This window comes from Odontesthes bonariensis, chromosome 13 (assembly GCF_027942865.1).
Source record: "Odontesthes bonariensis isolate fOdoBon6 chromosome 13, fOdoBon6.hap1, whole genome shotgun sequence".
In the NCBI taxonomy this organism is placed as follows: domain Eukaryota; kingdom Metazoa; phylum Chordata; class Actinopteri; order Atheriniformes; family Atherinopsidae; genus Odontesthes; species Odontesthes bonariensis.
In genome coordinates, this window is record NC_134518.1 from 10,737,958 (window position 1) to 10,757,987 (window position 20,030).

The 20,030-nt window shown below is 40.4% G+C and overlaps 1 protein-coding gene across 1 annotated transcript; it reads left to right on the forward strand.

Moving 5' to 3' along the window:
- Positions 1-966: 966 nt before the first annotated feature.
- gabra4 (gamma-aminobutyric acid type A receptor subunit alpha4) lies at positions 967-18,851 on the forward strand. The gene is made up of 9 exons (XM_075480907.1): positions 967-1,369; positions 1,488-1,606; positions 2,847-2,914; positions 3,071-3,291; positions 3,775-3,857; positions 8,633-8,776; positions 9,303-9,455; positions 13,816-14,072; positions 17,083-18,851. Exons 1-9 carry the CDS (start codon positions 1,281-1,283, stop codon positions 17,617-17,619), a joined length of 1,671 nt encoding a protein of 556 aa, XP_075337022.1. The 5' UTR covers positions 967-1,280; the 3' UTR covers positions 17,620-18,851.
- The last annotated feature ends 1,179 nt before the right edge of the window (positions 18,852-20,030 follow it).

Here is a 20,030-nt window from a genome sequence, read left to right on the forward strand (position 1 = left end):
TAAAGAGACAAGAAACCGAAAAAACACACACAAAAAAAATCCCTTGTTCAAAAGGCTGCCCCCACAAAGAGCACGTGTATTACTCATCCCCCTCAGAGCCGTCTTGCTCTGGTGTATTGTGGGAGGACTGGGGTGGGCGGCTGTGCAGGGGATTGGGAGCTGCGCTATTAGACTGCATGACTTCCGCGTAAAGACACAGTATCCACATCGTGTTTCCTCAGCTTCCCCTCACAAGCCTGTACGTGTGTTTGTGTAAGTGTGTGCAGTACAAAACTAATCAGGAAAGCCACTGTGGTGGAACCCAGACATCTTGTTTATCCTGAGATTTACCCGTGCTTCACCTTCAGAGCCACACATACTCTCACTTGACACACACGCACAAATCAAGGTCTTGTGCTTGTCCCAGGTGCAGAGAAATCTGTGAAGCAGCATGTGGCTTGTCCCAGTTCCTCTACAGTACCTGCATGGATAAACGTGTGTGTGATTGCGTATTGCGACAGGACTGACCCATTTGAATCTCAACACAGGCACTCGCCAGTGCATTTTCTGAAACTGGTTCAACATGTAGGCTATGAGCTGCAAATGACATAGCCGCATGGCAGCCTGTCATGGGAACTGTTGTATGCTGAGGTCAAAGGGCATGCTTGTAGTGATTAGAGGCAAGTAAATGCCTCTTTAAAGCTGAAAAACAAAATGCAAAAAAAAGTATTGTGCAGTGGATGGATTTAAGAGGGAGAAGGGTGTCACAAACGCTGAGTTGGGGGTTGAGGAGATGAGCGGCCCTCTGAGTCCTGAGCCTCCAGTTTTTGACAGCGGGGTGAAGTGAAGTGAAGGAGCTCTGTTTAAGTCATTTCAAAGCGGTGCACGTCTAATCTGCGAAAAGAGAAGAGAAGAGAAGGAGAAAGCAAACAGAGGAGAGAAGGAAGAGGCAGGAGAGAGAGGGAGACAAACAGGGTGAGAAAGAGAGAGAACAGGAAAGAGGGAATCATTGTTTCCTTCTGTGGATGATTCCAGCAGCAGCAGCAGTAACAGCTTCGGATCCGGACAAGAGGTGACCGGCGCTGGGGGTGAAGTGTTTGTGCGTGCGTGGGTGTGTGTGTGTGTGTGTGTGTGTGTGACTGTTGCGCGTCTGGCGGAGGAGACTGCAGGGAGCAAGAGAGAGGCTCACAACTTCCCTCCTCTCTGCGCCGCTGTGCCCTGTCTCCCCCCTCTGTCTTTCCCCGGGACACAGGCAGCTGCCGTGGTGAGATGTGAAGAGGCTTGAAGTATGGCATGCAAGGATGGTGTCTGCCAAGAAGAAGGAGATGGTGACAGCGACGCGCCCCGCTTTTATTCGGACCCTCTTCTACTTTATCTGTTTGGCGACTTGGTGAGTGTCTCTGTCCGCGGTGCTGAAAGCGGCCGCGCGCATCACTCCGACCCGACGAGGCGTCTCTCTTATTTCTTTTCAGCGCTGAAGTTAAGAGTGTTTGTTTTTCCCTTTAAAGTGCGAGGAAAATCTCTGGGCAGACAAAGAAGGATGAGAGGATCTATCCGGAGAATTTTACGCGCATTTTGGACCGACTTCTGGACGGCTACGACAACAGGCTGCGACCTGGATTTGGAGGTATTCAGAAAAAAATGCGATTTTTGCGCACCATAGCGAGCAGTTTCTACACACACACACACACACGCGCGCGCGCACACACACACACAGGTATCCACTGCAATTATGTGCCAACTCGGCTGCAGCCAGAATCTTCAACTGAACACAATGAAGATCAAACTTTTTATTCTATTCCCTTTTTGGCCAAAAACACGATAAATCACAATATTGAGACTGTTTACATAGCGAAACATACTGTTGATTATTTATTCTAAAAATTCTCTTAAAAAAACATCTTTATGTTTTTATGACAAGTAATAGGAAAGCTGCAAACTCACTAGTGAGCAAAAAACACCATTTTAAGTCTAATCAAATCATCGCTAATTTAAACAGACCCTCCATCAGCGAAGAGGGATGAGCAACGTAGAGGTTAAAAATGGCATGAAGTGCAATAAGCACCAAATACATCCAAGTCAAGTCACTTGATTTGATTTTTAAGAGTCTAAGAGAGGTAAAATATCCACCTGAGACAGGAGGGAAAATAGATCAAAGCTCATGACATCGTAACATCAACATGGTGTCTCTTCACCATTCTCTATGTGACTTCCATTATATGTAACATGTTGCATCTCGGTGGAGTGCTTCTCAACAGAGCAGATGCTGAACTGTGTCTCAGACTTGATAGTGACAGCCTGGTAGTTTTGCTTTCTGAAGGCGGGCCTCTGAGCTCTGCACGTTTGAGCGAGTGCGGTTACGTAATCGTGAGAATGTTGGAGGACAAACGCCTAATGCACAGTTTGAATGTTAAAGTGCGGATTTGGTTGTCATACGTCGGTTGTCTGCTGCCTGTTCATGTTAGGAACGAGCATTATTCCATCAGAGGCAACTTATTTCTGGTTCACCATGCAAAGCAGCCTGTCAACAGAAATGCCCACATGCAGGCGTGTACTGCTGCTCTCCTTCTCTGTCTGCTTTGACAGTCATTCAATGAGAGCGGAAAAAAAGATCTAACAGAATTCAGTTTTTATATCTTTTAAGCTTTTTTTTCTCACTTGCATTATGCACAGGCACTACACAGCTCTGAAAGAGATAAGCTACTGCCCGTCCTCTGGATTGGATGGGCTGTTGGCCTACAAACAGTTTTTACACAAGTGTGAATAAGACTGGTGTCCCTCCAAGACTTCACTGGGGCTTAGAAGGATTTAAAGCAGGAAATGGTCATTAAACATGACACACACTGTCTGTTTATTTGACTCAACAGGTCCTGTGACTGAGGTCAAGACTGACATTTATGTGACAAGTTTTGGGCCTGTCTCAGATGTTGAAATGGTACGTATCCTCACTTAGAAGCATAATCTTTGAAAGAGGTAAAGAGGACCCGTAAAGCAAACCACCATTCTGCTTTATGTTTTGGACGTAAACAAGACCTTTTCGTCCGACTTATCTCATGTGTTTTTCTTGTTTTTGTCGACTTTCCTGCCAAAGGAATACACAATGGACGTGTTCTTTCGCCAGACGTGGGTGGATCGGAGGTTGAGGTACGAGGGCCCGATAGAGATTTTGAGGCTGAACAACCTCATGGTGACTAAAGTGTGGACGCCAGACACCTTTTTCAGGAACGGCAAGAGGTCAGTGGCTCACAACATGACGGCCCCCAACAAGCTCTTCCGCATCATGAAGAATGGCACCATCCTCTACACCATGAGGTACTCCCTTATACTTAACTCTATCACCATTTACAGTCTTTGATAGAAACTTGACAGTTATTCCCGTATTTTTGCCTATTAAGATAGAATAGGGGAAGCGGAAGACTTTTTTGTAAAGCAATAACGGAGTTTTCCAGTTAAATCAAAGTTATCTTTGTATAAACAGCAGAGAGCCGGATAGATGCTAAGTTTTCAAATTATCCAACCAGTAAAGGAACTTGCACTGCAGTTACAAGAATTTTGTGTGAAGATTAAAAGGATCAAAGGGCATTTATATAACTATTTAGTAACAAATTAAAAGCTCGATTTGTTTATTCTAAATTGATTTAAAGAAAACCCTGACTAATATTGCAAAGTAGATCAAAGACGTTGAGCTTTTAGATTTTCTCTTTCCTTGCTTGGAGGTGTTACGGTGTAGAAATGTGTGTTTAGTAAATGCTTGTTTGGTCCTTAATCGAGCAATTCTTCTCTATTCTGGATCAGGTTGACTATTAATGCTGAGTGTCCAATGAAGCTTGTGAATTTTCCCATGGATGGACATGCATGCCCCCTCAAGTTTGGAAGCTGTAAGTCCAGCGAGTTAATGCATTCTCACACTACAATGTGCAAAAGCTACTGACCAAATCGGAACAGTTTTACAACAAAGGCTCCAAAACTGTGAAATTACAACACTTTTTGGGCGATGAAGTTGTCAAATTTCTACGTCTGCCTTCCATAATTGTACATAAAATGTACAACTCTTCAAAAATAGTAAAATGACCACATCTAAAAGGCTCCAAAAACTTTACATGCGTATGTTTTTCTTTGCAAATTGTAATGTGCTTATATTTTGCATTGTGTGAAACTGTCACAAATGGGATGTTGCACAGCTACCACATGCTTACAAATGCTTATGAGGAGGTAGGAGGAGATGGATGGTGCCCCTACACCACCTTCACACCGTCACACCAAAGAACCAGGTTTTATTCTCATCCAACTCAAAAGTGTCAAATAACTTTGATTTTGATTTCAGCTGCAATTGGTGCAGCTTTGGCATGAAATAAAAAACCTGTATAGGGTTAGTTATTAAACAAAATATGATCAGGGTTAGCGACAACCCTGTCGTGCTGATGAGGGCTCTGTTTCTGCCAATATTTTTTCATCACTCAATGTGCTCCTGTCCCATGTGCTCCGATTTGAAGTCTCAGATTTGATCTCTGATTCTGATCTTTTCACTTCTTTCCCCGAGCTGAACAGTGTTTCTCTCGAGGTGTTTTCCACACTCAGAACTAGCTAACGCACTGTTTGGCACAACTCAAAGACTACCGACTTTCTGTTTTGGCCAATCTATAAAAGGGCTCCATGTCACATTACTCTGATTAAAGATCAACAATCTTAGCTGAGACTCTCTGCCCGTCTTGTGGATTGAGCCAGCTCTTTTCTCTGTGGTACCTTCTCCTCACGACACCATCATGACACATTTTCATGTGAACCTCACTCCTTTCTTATGAAGAATTGATCAAATTCATTTTGACATCCCTGGGGACTTTCTACTTACTTGGTGTTTTGGTGCATGGAAAAAAAGGTGTCTGTCTTTTTCTCTTCACTGTTTTTTCTAATTTGACTTCCAAATAAAGAGGCACATTAAACAATCACTTTACAACAAATTGACCATCATGTGGAAAGGTAAACTACATGAAAAGTGCAATGTGAGTCAGTTGTGAATTAAGATTAGTTCAATACTCTGGCACTTGGAAATAAATTCGATGGAAAATGTGGCACAGAAATTTGGTCAAACTAGTACCTGGTATTGTTTTAGCTGATCTTGTTCAGTCGTACTGTCTACAAGACAAGTGAAGAAAGTCAGCTGCTGCTTTGCTCTGACAGCACAGCTTTTGTCTTTTGACCTCTGTACATGCTGTACAACTTGCTGTTGGCAAATAGATCTACAGTACGTTTCTCTCCCTCTGATAAATCATTTTGTGAACACAAGACATACAATCAATGCCTGTTTATTGAAGGTAAAATGATATATTGATGTAAATCTTGTTATTGAATTGTTACAAAACTGCTTTCTTGTTTAGGAACTACCACCACATCTCACATTTGTATCTAAGCTGTTTCTAGATGGCTGCAAACAACTGAAGTTCTTGCTTAAAACACTGGCAGCCTGTAATGACCCCCACAAGAAAATGCCCCCCCCCCCCTCTTTTTGACTTCTTATTACAAAACAGGTGGCAGTGAGATAAGCATGGAACACGCAGCAGGGGAGCAGGTTTCAGCTCTGGAATGAGTTCTCACTTTGGGCTAGCTTGCATAATGTTTTGCAAACCGGCTTTTATCCATTGTGGTGCAATTAAAGTGGCTTTAGTTAAATGAAGTGAGGACAAAATTACATCAATATCATGTGAGCGAAGTAATTATGGAGCAATCAGCTTTTCTAAAGCTCACAAATTAAAACAATCTTGTTTTTAATTATCTTTACAAAAATGGAAAACTTTCCAATGAGTCTAACAATACCAAAGGGATTAAACAAGAAAACAATGCCAAGCATGCATCTAACTGCAATGTAACATTCACAAACTATATATATATGTATGTATATAAACTATATATTTTTATCACCACTGGAAAAGAGTTTTTTTTTTTTTTTTTACGTATATAAGGTTTCATGATTGATTAAAGGAACGTATATAGAAAGCTCTTCGAGGTACTGGCTATCATAGACAGTTCTTAAGGCTTTTGAAAAGTAAAATTATTACCTAAGAAACCTTGATCACGCGACTTTTTTAAAGAGGACTGAGTGCTAAAAAAGACTGCTGAGAACGGAGTGACTGAATGTGGTTCCAAACAATCAGATGTTTCATTCTTCATGTTGAACAATGAAGCCCTAACTCAGCACTGGTGTTCATACTGGCCTCACTGGTCAGCAAAAATGACTCACATAAAGAAGCCTCTCGCATAGAGCAGCTCTGTCTTATCAGACAGGAGAGGCGGTTTGAAGATTACATCTGCAGCAGAAAGAAAAGGAGAAGAGTTTGCCTTTACACCCGCCCAATCTGCTGTCAATTACCCAATGTGGTGACATTGTAGAGGACAAATTCACATTTTTTCAGTTGTTGTCATCCTTCTCTTCCCCCTCCTCTCACCATACTCCTCATCCCACTCTGCTGCCGCCAGCCTCCGGTCAGGAAGAAGCGAACATGGATCTGATGAAGCTTGAAGCAAAGGAAAGGTCAGAATCCCTTCCTCGGCCTCAGGACAGCACAGACCTATGCAGCTCTTTTCCATAGCTGGTGTGTGTTTCTGTGTGTGCGTGAGCTCATTTTCTCACTGCCTGCCCTGCCTTCAATTTGTCTCATCGTTCTCTCTCTCTCTCCCTCTTCCCGGCTCCTTTTCTGCCCCTCCATCTGGACTCATGTGCACAGGCACTGCGTTCCACTCCGTGACACACCAGAGTCATTTCATTTGGCAGAACAGTTGGTATCCTGCCGATGTGGGGTCCCATAGGGAGTGGCAGGCAAAGACAACTGGCATTTTTGCTGTGCATGCACAGACTGGTCCACTTCTCCTGTGTGCAAACATCAAAACACACTGAGAAAGCAACAGGGGCAAATAATAGAACTTTTTATCATCTGAAGTATCCCAAAGCCAGGAACAGGCACAGGGAACTTAATGGAAAAATGTTACTTTTTTAAAATAAAAAACAAGTTAAAAAATATATCCTGGATGCAATCATACCTTTTAGATATAACTCAATTAACACAAATGCAATACTATATGTCCATATGAAAGACTGTCCTTGGCAAAAGGTTGTGGAAAAAGACTGCAAAACACGGCAGTCTTGCTTATTAGTCAATTAATTATTCTACTGAAGTAGAATAATTGAAGTGGGGTGCGGGGTGTCAACCCTCAATTTGAGTTCAATTGGTCTGGGAGTACTGCTAGACCTCTTACGCTTAACATCGTTTTTGATATGTTTGGTTCAACAGAAAGAAAATCCAAAAGTTGGGATTCCAAAATTGACAAAAACTGGCTACAATGGAAAGCAACAACCTAAAAAGGAGAACAAACTTCTCAGTAAAAGAGTGTAAAATAGAGCGTGACAATAAACAGATTCTAACTGATGTCAGTACGTTTGATATATACTGAAATATTTCAATGTGTTGGAGTGACTGACTCAGTTGGACAAAAAATGAGGGCTCTGAAAATAAAGGCTCAAAAATTGTGAGATATTTTATGTTACCAGTTGTTTTGCAAAGGCAGCGTTCATGTGACGTGATGGCAATCCTCAACCATGATTTTTTTTCATTTCTAAGAATAACCATGTTTTCTTCATGCCTAGACTTAACATCTTAGGAGTACTTCTGAAAATGTTGGGTTGGAAGTGGCTCGACCTCAGTTTGTTTGTATGTCAGCCTGTGGAATAAAGCCATCAGACATCCCTCCCTACCTCCTTAGACTGTAATTGTTTTTGAGCAACATGAAAGTGACAAACAACACTTTTTCATGAGAATTTCACATGATGTGTGCTTGTAATGATTTTTAAGGGAAACATAGGTATGTAATGATTTGAGACTGTCCTCTTGAACAAATCCCCATTAGGTCATGCGCTCATGCAGGCCAAAATGACAAAAGAATAATGCTGAGCTGAGAGGTGTTGGAGTTGTTCCTGCTGCCATATCTTGCTGAAAAAAATTATACTGCCTTTCTGATATTACTGCTTTACCAGGGCTCCAAACTCTATTATTTTTTCCACCAGTGATCGCATGCTTTCCAATTTGACCGAATCATGAAATGTTTAAAACTTCCTCGTCATCGCTTTCCTGCTCTGCATCCTAGACGTCTCCTCTTCAACTCATCTGGATTTGGGGTCTTATTCCAGGCATCACTTGTGCTATGGGAAGCCCAGTCAATTACTCATATACATTATGCATAATTATGCATCATTACAGATGTGAAAAAGTGCTATAGAGTTACCAGCAGAAACCATGATAGTAGCACAGTATCCAAACCAGCCCAGAAAAATGTTGGGAAAAAAAAGAAGCATTTTCAGAGAAAGAAGTTACCATAAAAATACCATATATACTCAGAGCTACTGCAGCAGGCTGTCACTACCGCAACATCATTCTAGAATTTCTTAGAATTAAGAAGCTGACAGAACAAGAAATTACTCAAATAGAAGAGAAAACAAGGGACAATTTTCACAAGCACACACACAAATAATAGTTATCCAATATGATATCAATATACAAATGGATGCACATATGGAAAAATGATAGACGCTTTATGTATCTCACTGTCTTAACCACGGTGTTGAGGAAGTGACAAATGTCAGTGTGGCTTTGCTCTTTGCCCACAGATGCCTATCCTAAAACAGAGATGATCTATACTTGGACTAAAGGGCCTCAGCATTCGGTGGAAGTCCCTCCTGAGTCCTCCAGCCTCGTTCAGTATGATCTCATCGGTCAGACGGTCTCCAGTGAAACTATTAAATCCATCACAGGTGAGTCCTCCTTGTTGTTTCACTATTTCATGTTTTCAACAGCAGTGAGTAATTCCAGGCAAATTGACAATGAAAACATTGACATATACTTGGTTGTTCATTCATTACTTTGACAAATGTATAAAGATTGATGTATGGAGCTTTCTTTTTTTCTGGTCTACACTCCTTACTCCACACAGATAATGGGAAACACATCTGAAGGATTTGGAGCGTTTAACACTTGCACAAACATGACAGTCAGTCTGTTGGGCTATGACTAGCACACAGCAGCAGCTTCATGAAGTAAACATCATGCATTGAGTCATTTCAGTGGGCCTGTTGGTTCACCTAAACACAGAAGCATCAAAAACTAGATTTATTGCAGCAGGAAGCTAGAGCACATTGTATGTGTATGTTAGCAGGATGTAAAGGGTCTAAAAGATGATTCAATGTGACTTCTGTTTTCCGCTGTATTACCTGAAATCTGTCAGCTTGAAACACTGAATTCTGTGTTAATCAAACTAATTCATTTCTCTCAATCCTCCAGGTGAATATGTGGTGATGACAGTCCACTTCCACTTGAAACGTAAAATGGGCTACTTCATGATTCAGACGTATATCCCCTGCATAATGACAGTAATCCTCTCCCAAGTGTCCTTCTGGATAAATAAAGAATCAGTCCCGGCACGCACAGTTTTTGGTATGTAGACTTCACGTACCCCTCACTCTGCTCCTCCCCGTCTACTCATTCAGAGCTGGATTGTCTCTCCACTCACCAGAACTTGATTTTCCACTATGTTGTGATTACAGGAAATCTAAAGCAGTGTTGTTTTTATTTGACATATTTGATTAGGATATCAAAATAATCCTAAAAATACAATTTTAATTTTGATTACCCTTGTTGAGAACAGTTTTGCATTAAACAGTATTTGAAACAGAACCTCTTCCAAATGTGTTGAACATGTTCTTGCAAATAAGTTGAAATACTACAGTATACATTTAAATGCAGAAGAACATAGGGACAAATGTCCTCAAAGAATATCAAATGTGGCTGGTTTAGAGCTATTCTAACCTACTTTGACATTGAGGCTGAGTTTTTTTAAGGAGTTATCTGGAGAGTTAAAGCGGGCGCTCTTTTGGATTTAGTAACATCCAGTGGCAAAGTTGTAGATTGTGACCAGCAGAAGGACACCAGACTCCCATGAGTGGGACTCGTGTTTGAGTCCATCCTTCAGAATGTTGTTTTTCGCTTATCTTTTTTCTGTTATTTTAAGTTATTTTGATCAGCTGAGTACATGGTTAAAGTTAAGTAAAGTTATACTTGAATAAGACAAGGGATTAAAACTACCTGGCTTAGGAAGGTTGGCTTAAAAAGCAGTTAGTTAGGGTGAGGCATATAAAGTCACGATTAAGTTTAGGAAAACGTTAAGAAAAGTTGTTTAAAATGCACAATAAATTAGGTTGACTTAGGTCAGAATAGTCGACAAGTGAGAACAAGTTAGAGTATAATAGTAACACTGGCCAAATGTTTGTAAGAGAAAGGTGATTCATTGTCATTGGCTCTGGCAGTCATTTATACTGTATATTAGACCCCAAAACTTGCAGTCACAACCAACGCATGTCAGTCTACTGACATGTATTTTAGTATTTAGTTATAATGAAGGTCATGTTTTTGTTGTTGGTGGACTGCAGGTGGACTTGCCTAAATATTGTAGTAACCTACAACAAGTCTTCCTCATGTTTTTTTTCTGCTAAAGTCAGACATTGTAGAATCACATGTATCCATCCAAAGTAAATTTGACACAATGCTAAGTTTTGTTGCCTGTTTAGTTTGTGTGCCAAGTATGTTTGCTGAATGGAAAATTCCGAAAATATGATGTGTAACCCTCGGTAGAAATGCATCTTGGTACTGCATAGTGTAATTTTGCAGTAGGCTACTGGAGGATCAGTGCCCACACAGTGGCTGACAGTCCAGCTGAGCTGCCCCGAAGTATCCAGCATGACAGGCATCACAGCAGCACTGCTATTGTCGCATCAGTTGATCCTCTGAGGCAGTAGATTTCTGCTGTTATCCACTGCATTTCAATGTCCGTGTTTGGCTGCTTGGGGTGGGATGGAAGGAGGGTGTTGGAATTTCTCCCCTTCTCCCCTGCAGCTACAGTCTGTTTTGACTTCCTGCTTCAGTGACTCAGCTGCAGTGACCTGTTTTGAGGGCGGAGGAATCAGTTTGTCAGGGAGACAAACAGAAGTGGAAAGAGGATTACATTTGGAGTTTCTTGACTTAAGTTCGAAGGGACAAAATAAAAAGCATATTTCAAAATGCCAAATCAGAGTATGGAATGATTGGCTTTTTTCCTTCTTGATTTAGCAGTGGTAGAGGAGCGTGAATCATGGCCTTTAGTGTGAAAAGGGAAAACCACAAAGTTATTAGCTTAGCTTAGCATAAAGACAGAAGAGTTAGAAGCAGGTACCTTGCTCACTTATGAGGGTCACTAACATAGTAAAGATTACTTACATGATTAGTTATTAACTTCAGGGGTGGGTAATCATCTTTCAAGTAAAAATGGAAAGCCACAAAGTGATAAACATAGCTTAGTATGAAGATTGAGCGTTGTTAAATAGAAGCTATCTTTTATAAGGGATAATAATCAAGTAAAGAATGACTACAAGATTAGTTATGAACTGCAGGAGTAGTTAACTACAGAAGTAGTTAATGTTTTTTCCCTGTGACAGTGGAAAGCCAGAAGATGATTAGCTAAATCTGCCTTTGCTAGGTTTAGCTAGGTTTACCCAAAGTATTGTTGCGAGGTTTAGCTAATCATCTTGTCAAGCTTTGTTGTGATGTAGAATACTGTATCTATTTTGCTTAGGTGCAATGAAAATATACAAATAATATAAACAATATACTCAGAAGTAAATGTTGTAAAAGTACTGGGTTCATTAATAAACACTCTTTTTGAGGTGCTGCTGTTTCCTATCTCCAAGCGGAACTAAGCTAATCTTGGATTTCAGAGGAAAATCCAATACATTTCAGTTAAATTTTTCTGCTTCTGCTTGTTGATAGATGGCGTCAATATTTTAGCATACATTGAAAGCAGCTTCACATAAGAGGCTAATATCCTCTATTTGTTGCCTTTAGCTGCAGTTCACCTATCAATGCCAGCCAGTTGCTTTTGACTGACAGGTAATTATATGGCGGTCACGTCTGCGCACAGAGGACGTGCATTTATGTTGTGCAAGGACTCTGCAGCACAGACTGTTCCAGATCTACGCCTAAAGGGGATTTTCTCCAAATCACATTATTGCTATTGGTTAATAATACAGAGGACAAGCTATGAACTACAGCCTTATACTGTGACCTTCTGTCATTGTTCAAGCCACGAATGACCTTGCTAGCTACCCTTTTTTTTTTTCATTTTTGTGGTCCCCCTTCTCGTAGAACAGTGACGACTAAATGAGAAACACATGACATTTAGTCCTGGGAGAGATTGTGTGTGTGAGCTTTCGTCAATATGTCCTCTAGCTGTACAATGTATAACCTCCTTTAACTTATACTATTTCCACAGTTGGAGCGTCACAAGAATTTATGCTGTGGAATGAGAGATATGGTTCAGGCAACTTTAAGCTGGTGGCTTAACATCTTTTGATGCAAGAATGGTATTTGGATGGAGAGCTTGCATGCCATCAGAAATAATCCTATTCTTTGACGCATTTTTTCCCCCTCCAAGAGAGCCACGAGGCTGTCATGAGGCCTTTCCTTTACTTTATTATTCTATATTCAATTTATTATATTATTTATGCAGTTGTTTAGCCTGGTCAAAGGTTCTGCATTTTAAGGCATTTTAAGACTCCTCCTTAAAATATGCCCATGTGGCATTTCTAGGGAGATACGGTCATAATTGCATTGAAAGAATGTGCGATCATGAGAGATTGTGAAAGTTGTTTTTTGAATGTTGTTTAAATAAATCCAAAGAGGAAGTGACAAAGGTGTAAAATGTCAAATGTTTAGTGTTAAAAGCTGGATGTATGTTGGTGTTGAGTCACAAAAAGCCCCAAAAAGGTTGAGCTATTAAAAAGCAGCAGTTGTTTTATATTTAATTATAGGATTAAAAGACTTTTTGTGGTAATCTTTTACTTAAATCTCAAACATTGAACTGTTCAGCATTGTCAAAACGCATGTTTAAGAAAGATGCACAAAAGTTTCCAAAGTTTCTCCTCACCTTGGGATCTATCTATCTATCTATCTATCTATCTATCTATCTATCTATCTATCTATCTATCTATCTATCTATCTATCTATCTATCTATCTATCTATCTATCTATCTATCTATCTATCTATCTATCTATCTATCTATCTATCTATCTATCTATCTATCTATTTTACCGTCTTGGTTCATTCTCGACTCATCAGTTTTGGACCAAAAGTACATTTTGGACAGATGCTGGATGTGTAAACAGGCAACTGTTTAAAATGTAAGGTTGCCCCAAGTGACTAAAAACGAATCTATTAATGCAGACATAAACACTGTAGTCTTTTTTTGTACATATTTTTCCATTTCAGAGAGCTAACTATATGGTTCATTATCTCTCTGCGTTCAGTTAATGAAATATGCAGATGAGAGCAACATTACATGCATGGGTTATTGAACACTTCTTTTTATTCAGATCTACTGTGTGTTGTGTTGAAATAAATGTCTGTCTGTGGGGAAGCTGCAGTTTCCACGTACACAGAGATACAGTAGCACTAAGTTTGTGAACCCTTTAGATTTCTTTTGTCAAGTTCTTCAGCTTCGATGTAAGATGTATTACCGGATCATTTTATTCAATAGATAACTGACTAAGAGTAAAAAATTCAGGTCATTTATTCAACTTGACTTTCTTAGTCTACTTTTACTGTAAGACTTTTGTGAATATCTGATGTTTGAGTTTATGAACATGCATATGTTTGAAAATAGAATACAAATGTTCAAGCACTGTATTTACAGTGTACAACTGATTTTCTTGCTTTTTAGTTCAGACAATCTTGACAAAATCTTTGCCTTTTCTACTGTCATCAAAGGCATTACCACCGTCCTGACCATGACGACACTCAGTATCAGTGCTCGCCACTCCCTCCCCAAGGTCTCGTACGCCACCGCGATGGACTGGTTCATTGCCGTCTGCTTTGCCTTTGTCTTCTCTGCCCTCATCGAGTTTGCTGCCGTCAACTACTTCACCAACGCACAGGCTGAGCGGGCCAAAAAGAAGCCGGCCAAATGTCCCCCTGTGCCCCAAACCACACCAGTGAAGGTGAAAGACACAGAGGAAGTGCTGCAGGTGATGTTTGTTTCTCTCAGAGTGGCTCAATAATCTGATCGCATTTTACCTCCAGGAGCACTAACACAGCATGTTCTTTATTATACGTTTAGTGTATTTGGCCTTAAGCCTAGATGTGTGCTCCTACACAGAGAATCTTATAAGGAGGACTCGAGAAATCTGATCCTGGGACTTTATGTGCTTGTGTTTACCACCAGAAGCTGCTTATATTTGGAATGATGACAGATTGTAATTGCTGTTAGCGCAGCAAATGTTTCTCGACAAACGCAGCTTTTGTTCAAATGTAAAATTGGGAGGCAGTTTGTTGACTCTGTTGAAGAGAAGACAAAATAGAGCGGATTATTAGGAGAGTCAGGAAGCAGCTTCTCGTGTATCTGGTTCTGGGCTTTTAATGTGGAAATTCTAGATGGGTAAATTGACATGGTTTCGGTATGTTGAAACAAACGACTTTAACAGCGTGGTAGCTGACATATGGATTACATCAGGCTTCATGAATATGCTCTGAAGCTATTTCAGAGCTCGTTCTCTTAGTCAGATCTGATGAATGTGTCATAAATCACTTTTCATCTAACTGTTGGAATGTGCTCGATATGCTGTTTTCCAGTTCAGATGGCTGTGAAATGAAGAAATAAGTGCATAGTTCTCCTAAACAGACAACAATAAATTGTCAGAGAGATCCACTGGTCGTTGAAGATGACATAACCCAATAATGTATATGTCAGTTTTTACACTAACTACTTTAAGTTGCCCCCTCCAGTCCAAATCCCTGTATGGCGTAATCATGCTTGAATGCAGTATAGTGACAACGGCACTTCAGTGGATTACTAGGTTGCCACGGCAACGCAGCACTGGTACATCTGTATAGGTTTCAGAGAGGCTCTGTCACTGGGGTGGGTGGGTGGGGGGGGGGGTTCTGCGTGTTAATGCTGTCTTCCTAGAGTGCAGGTCCCTTTAGCAGAGGGCTTGGAACACGGGTCATGGCTTGTTGATGGTTCCAGCTCCTCAGCCTTTTCGCTTTTTCCATGATGAAAAAAAAACAATCCCACGATAATCACACACACACACACTTTCTCTGCTGGTTATGGGAAACAATAGTATTGGATCCTTCAATCTTAGGGTGGGGGGGTTTGGCGGTGGTGGATTATTTCTGAAACTGCCTCGGTACAAGCATCACACTCTCTCTGCTTGAAAACATCAACTCTCAAAGGATAAGCTCCTTTGATGCTACGCTACATTACCACCCCTATGCAGCGCTACCTACTTTCTGTCTTAAGCTGTGTGAAATGAGGGAAATCCTTGGTAAGTGACATCTGTATTGCAAACACTAAATGTTCCGCTTCCAGATGAAGACTATCTGTGTCAGATCAATATGACAAGGTTGATGTCCGCTGACGCACTTTTCAGAAAGAAAATCCAAGTGAGTTTATCGTGTCATCAAATGCCTTCAAACAGAAAGCAGACATTACACCATTTGTTTCCTTAGAATATCTTTTAAATGTATTTATTTAGTATGTATGTGCCTTTTTTGTTTTCTTTGTTTCTTTCCTTTTTAAAAGTAGGTTAGAAATGTTTCCAAAAGGCCATCCGAATCATAAGTTTTTACCAAAACTTTTAGGGAAATCTGTGTTTGTGCACGTTTTTTCCCCCTATATGATACGACCTAAATTTAAACCCTTCCATTGAAATAAACATGAGCATTCTTCACATTGTCACACAACATTGACCAAAGTAAGGACAGTGGAGTACAGGGGAAAATTAGACAGTGCTCTTTGAGGAACTAACAACATCCCTGTTTCCATAAAATGTCGGAATGGGATGTGTCACATGCAACTAAAAAGAGAACCCAATGATTTGAAGATCACTTCATACATCTTTTAATCAAACTTGCATATATGCAACGTGTAATATTGAGAATGAGAAATTGCATTGTTTATTTGAATAGCGTGCAATTTGAAACTTGAAACATTTTGAAACTTTTTCTCAATCTGGCTTCAAATAAGATTTCAGCTTCTTAACAGTTTGGAACCTTCTGTCTTGTATTTATTGTTGCATAATGCACCACATCATCACAGAGAGTTATAGATCTGGACTGCAGGCAGCTCAGTTTTACTACATACATTTACATTGGAGCCATGTTTTTGTCATGTACACATGATGGTCAGGCAGGCACTGTCTTGCTGAAATAAGCAAAGCCTTCTCTGACAAAAATATGGTAGATTTTGAACTGTGTGGAAACAGAAAGCTAGATGATCCCACTCCTTTTTTAGCCTGAAGGCTGTGGAAATCTATGATTTATGACATTAATTTCAAGTTTTCATTTGTGAGACCACAAGAGAGTTTTCCACTTCACTGAAGTCCATAGTTGAGCGCAAGCCAGCAGTATTTTTGCATCTTGTTTATATATGACTTTTTCTATAGGTCATGAAAGACTGTGAAGAACAATTTGGTCCACAGCACAAATGAATAAAGTTTCAAAACGAATTAATTTATTTACCCTGTTACCAACACAGATACAGCTTAAGCTTTGATTCATCAGCATGTTGATATCCTATGTCTCCATTTTCCTATATCATGATGACAACCATTTTCCTTGTCTAGCTACCGTTTACTTGGCCACAAAGGCTAACCTACCCCCACGAACAGTGGAAAATGTGGTTTCCTTATCATCTCTTGTCCCCTTTGCCTTGGGAAAAAATGTCCTGTTAGTTTTTGGTTCTATAAGACAATAGCCCAAACCCCCAACCCTGTAAATCCGTAATCTCTTATATTACATCATTTTGAGAAAGTCAGACCTTTACACACCCGCCATGCTGTGTTGTTACTAATCAAATGACGCACTGTGTGTCTCAGTATTCAAGTGTGAGGCTGATATTACCTGATCAAATTAGGCTGTAATGCAGTTAAACCAAAGTTGTTAAGCTAAAACACAAGGAAATCAGAAGATATATCAGTATCAGAAAACTTCTTCATCGTTGCAACTTAAGTATTGTTTAATTCTTGTCTTTCACAGCAAAATCCTGATATCAATGGTTCTCTGAGAAAGCGGATGAATTATATTTCCCAACAAGAGTCGAGCAATCAGCAGAGAGCCCAGTCCAGCACCAACATCTCAGGACTAGGAAGAGGGAGGCCACTGAGACCTTTACTGAGCGGAGTGAATGGCAGCTCCTCCACCCTGTCTCGCTCCAGCCCAAAGTCTGAGAGCCTCCTCAGCGTGGCCTCATCCTCCGCCCAGCTGGTGAAGGGCACGCCCCAGGCAGCAGCTTCCACGCCAGATGTAATGGCGGGCACACCGTGCAAGCAGAGCGCCCACTCCTCATCTCTGCAGCATCTGCTGGGGCCCAAGCTGGAGCGCATCCAGATGATGGGGAACAAACTGGAGCCAAAGCAGACACCATGCTCTCAGCCCACCACTGCTGGTATGGGTGGAACCAGTAAAATTGACAAATACGCACGGATCCTGTTCCCAGTGTCCTTTGGTGCGTTTAACATGGTCTACTGGGTGGTTTACTTATCGAAGGACACAATGGTGGCCAAAGGTGGCTAGACTTTCATCTAGCAACAAGTGGGACGTTTTTTTTCTTTCAAGACGTGGGAATCGAATAAAGATTATGGGAGTTTGCACTCAATGAAAAAACTTTGTCTTTGCCAAACAGATAAATGTGCTTGTCAAGCACTTCCTTTTTCTGGAGAACACATTAAGGATAAAGTTACTTTTTTCCTTCCTTAAGTCCCAGGCCAGCAAGCATGGGAACAAATCGACAAAATTAGAAATACCTGACATTACATAACATAAGAACACCTGCACACTGGAATATTCCACTGTCCTCTTTATATTTAATACCGCCTCATCTGATTGTAAAGGTCTTCATCGGCTTCAACTGGCTCATGATCCCAGTTGGCCAGCAGCCAATATAAAGTATGGGATTTAGTCATTTTCCTATTTTTGTACCCTGCACCTGCTGATGTTTGGATGTGTGCCATCGTCCTGAACTGATCTGCAGCAACAATGTAAATATGTACATTTATTAGATAACAGATTTATATTTAATGGAAAAAAGAAATGACTCCCATTTTAATATTAAGACTTTCTGCATTGGTGTGCCAGCAGATTTGAGGATGTAAGGTAATATGATCCTGAGTACAAAGGGATTCTGGTAAAGCAGGGACTTTACGCTGGATAATTCATGGATCCTTGCCAAGTAAGTGTCAAGCTAAGAAAAGATATATTTGATCAGGAAGAAAAGACCTCAAACCAGGCTTTTGCCTGTGACTTGATCAGCCGTGAAAAGATTTACTTATTCAGTAACTTCTTGTAAAGCATCTGGATTAAATAATCTGAAAAACCCCAAAATAAAAAATATTTGGATGGATCAGAAGGAAAGTAGGAGAGACAAGCTTGCAAACGTAGGGTTTAAGCTTCTTTCCTGCCATAATGGGCTGCAGACAATGATTGTCCAAGTGATTAAAGAAAGATTCATATGAGCAAATGCAGGGAACAGCAAGTAAAGCCATTTGCTAGTGGATCACTGGCATAAAAAGAATAAGCTGGTCATTTATTTCGGAGGGAAACGCATGAGATGAATGCTGTCGTCCATAAGCCATTTTTTTAACCCGACTTTTTTTTTAAAAACACGTACTGCACTATTCCACTGCAGTTCGGGGAAAATCCCCTCTCATTTGTGACCCTGATAAGCCCTGGGACATATCCAGATTAGTGCCACATTCGAGTCTCAACAAACTGGAACACAATTTCAAGGTTGATTTTTTTTTTCCTTTTATATTATTTTCTCAGATAACTCAGGTGTTAGCTGATGTACAGTGTAGCTGTTTGTCATTCCTCATGCAGCTGTCCATGTTGCCACGTAGTTTAAGGGTAATCTTATCAACTGTAGCTACACTATTATGATGGTCAGTAGTGCGGCACTGGCAGTAGCCCCTTTGCATTTAGATTATTTAAAAAAAGAGAATTAGGGGTAATTCATTTCTTAACTTTGTGTGCTGAGAATTAGATGTGAAAACTGATTCCATTCTGAAAATCGTATCATCAAATCAGGCCACAGTCAGCAGCTGATTAGCTTAGCTTAACTCTTTGACACTCACTGACCCACATATGAGTTCTACTGCTTGCAAATCATGAATTCAAGGCTGAATTCAAATGGTGTAATGATTTATGGTTCTTTGCTTTACAGTAAGAACGCATACGCAGCAAAACTGCACTCCCTCAATTTTTTCATAAGTAAAATGAGAGCGAATGTAAACAGGTTAACCTAGAGGTTGACCTGCTCCCACCTTGGAGGAGGAAGAGGCAGCTTTTACTTCCTGCCAGTGATTTTCTCACAAGTTTCCTCTTTAAGAAACACATCAAAGATTTGTAGCTTTATACTGAACATGAGTTAAGGAAGGGGCTGTGAAGTGTGTGCAAGAGCTGTGATCGACAATTGATAGACAATCCTCCATAGTCTGATTATGTTTTCATTTAAGAATGACCTCCTCCCAAATAGGAACCATTGGGTCATATTAAGAATATGGAATCCTAGTTGTTGTGATAGCTGCATGTAAAATATTAAAATGGTGAAGTATGTCTTGCTGCGAACTGCGGTTGGCGCATCCAACTCCACCCATGTCCAGTTCGGTAGGCCATGTTGTAAAGTCACATGTGAATGGATAACAAACCCTAACAAGGTCAGCCATCTTGTAGCTGAGAAGCTACTCTGTCTACTATGCAACTCAACCAAAAAATACTACAAAACTAATGTTTCGAAGAAGCTTTTTGTGGTGAAACTTTCATTTATGTCGATTTTGTGTGGCATAACAAAGTTCCCATGTTTTTTCTTGTCATCTTAATTATAAAATACATTTTGGCCAGCAAAATCTATTGTATTTTTTTGTAAGAAATCAATCAAAAACTCATAAACTATTGTTTCAGCTTATTCTGTCTAACTATAAAAACTGGGC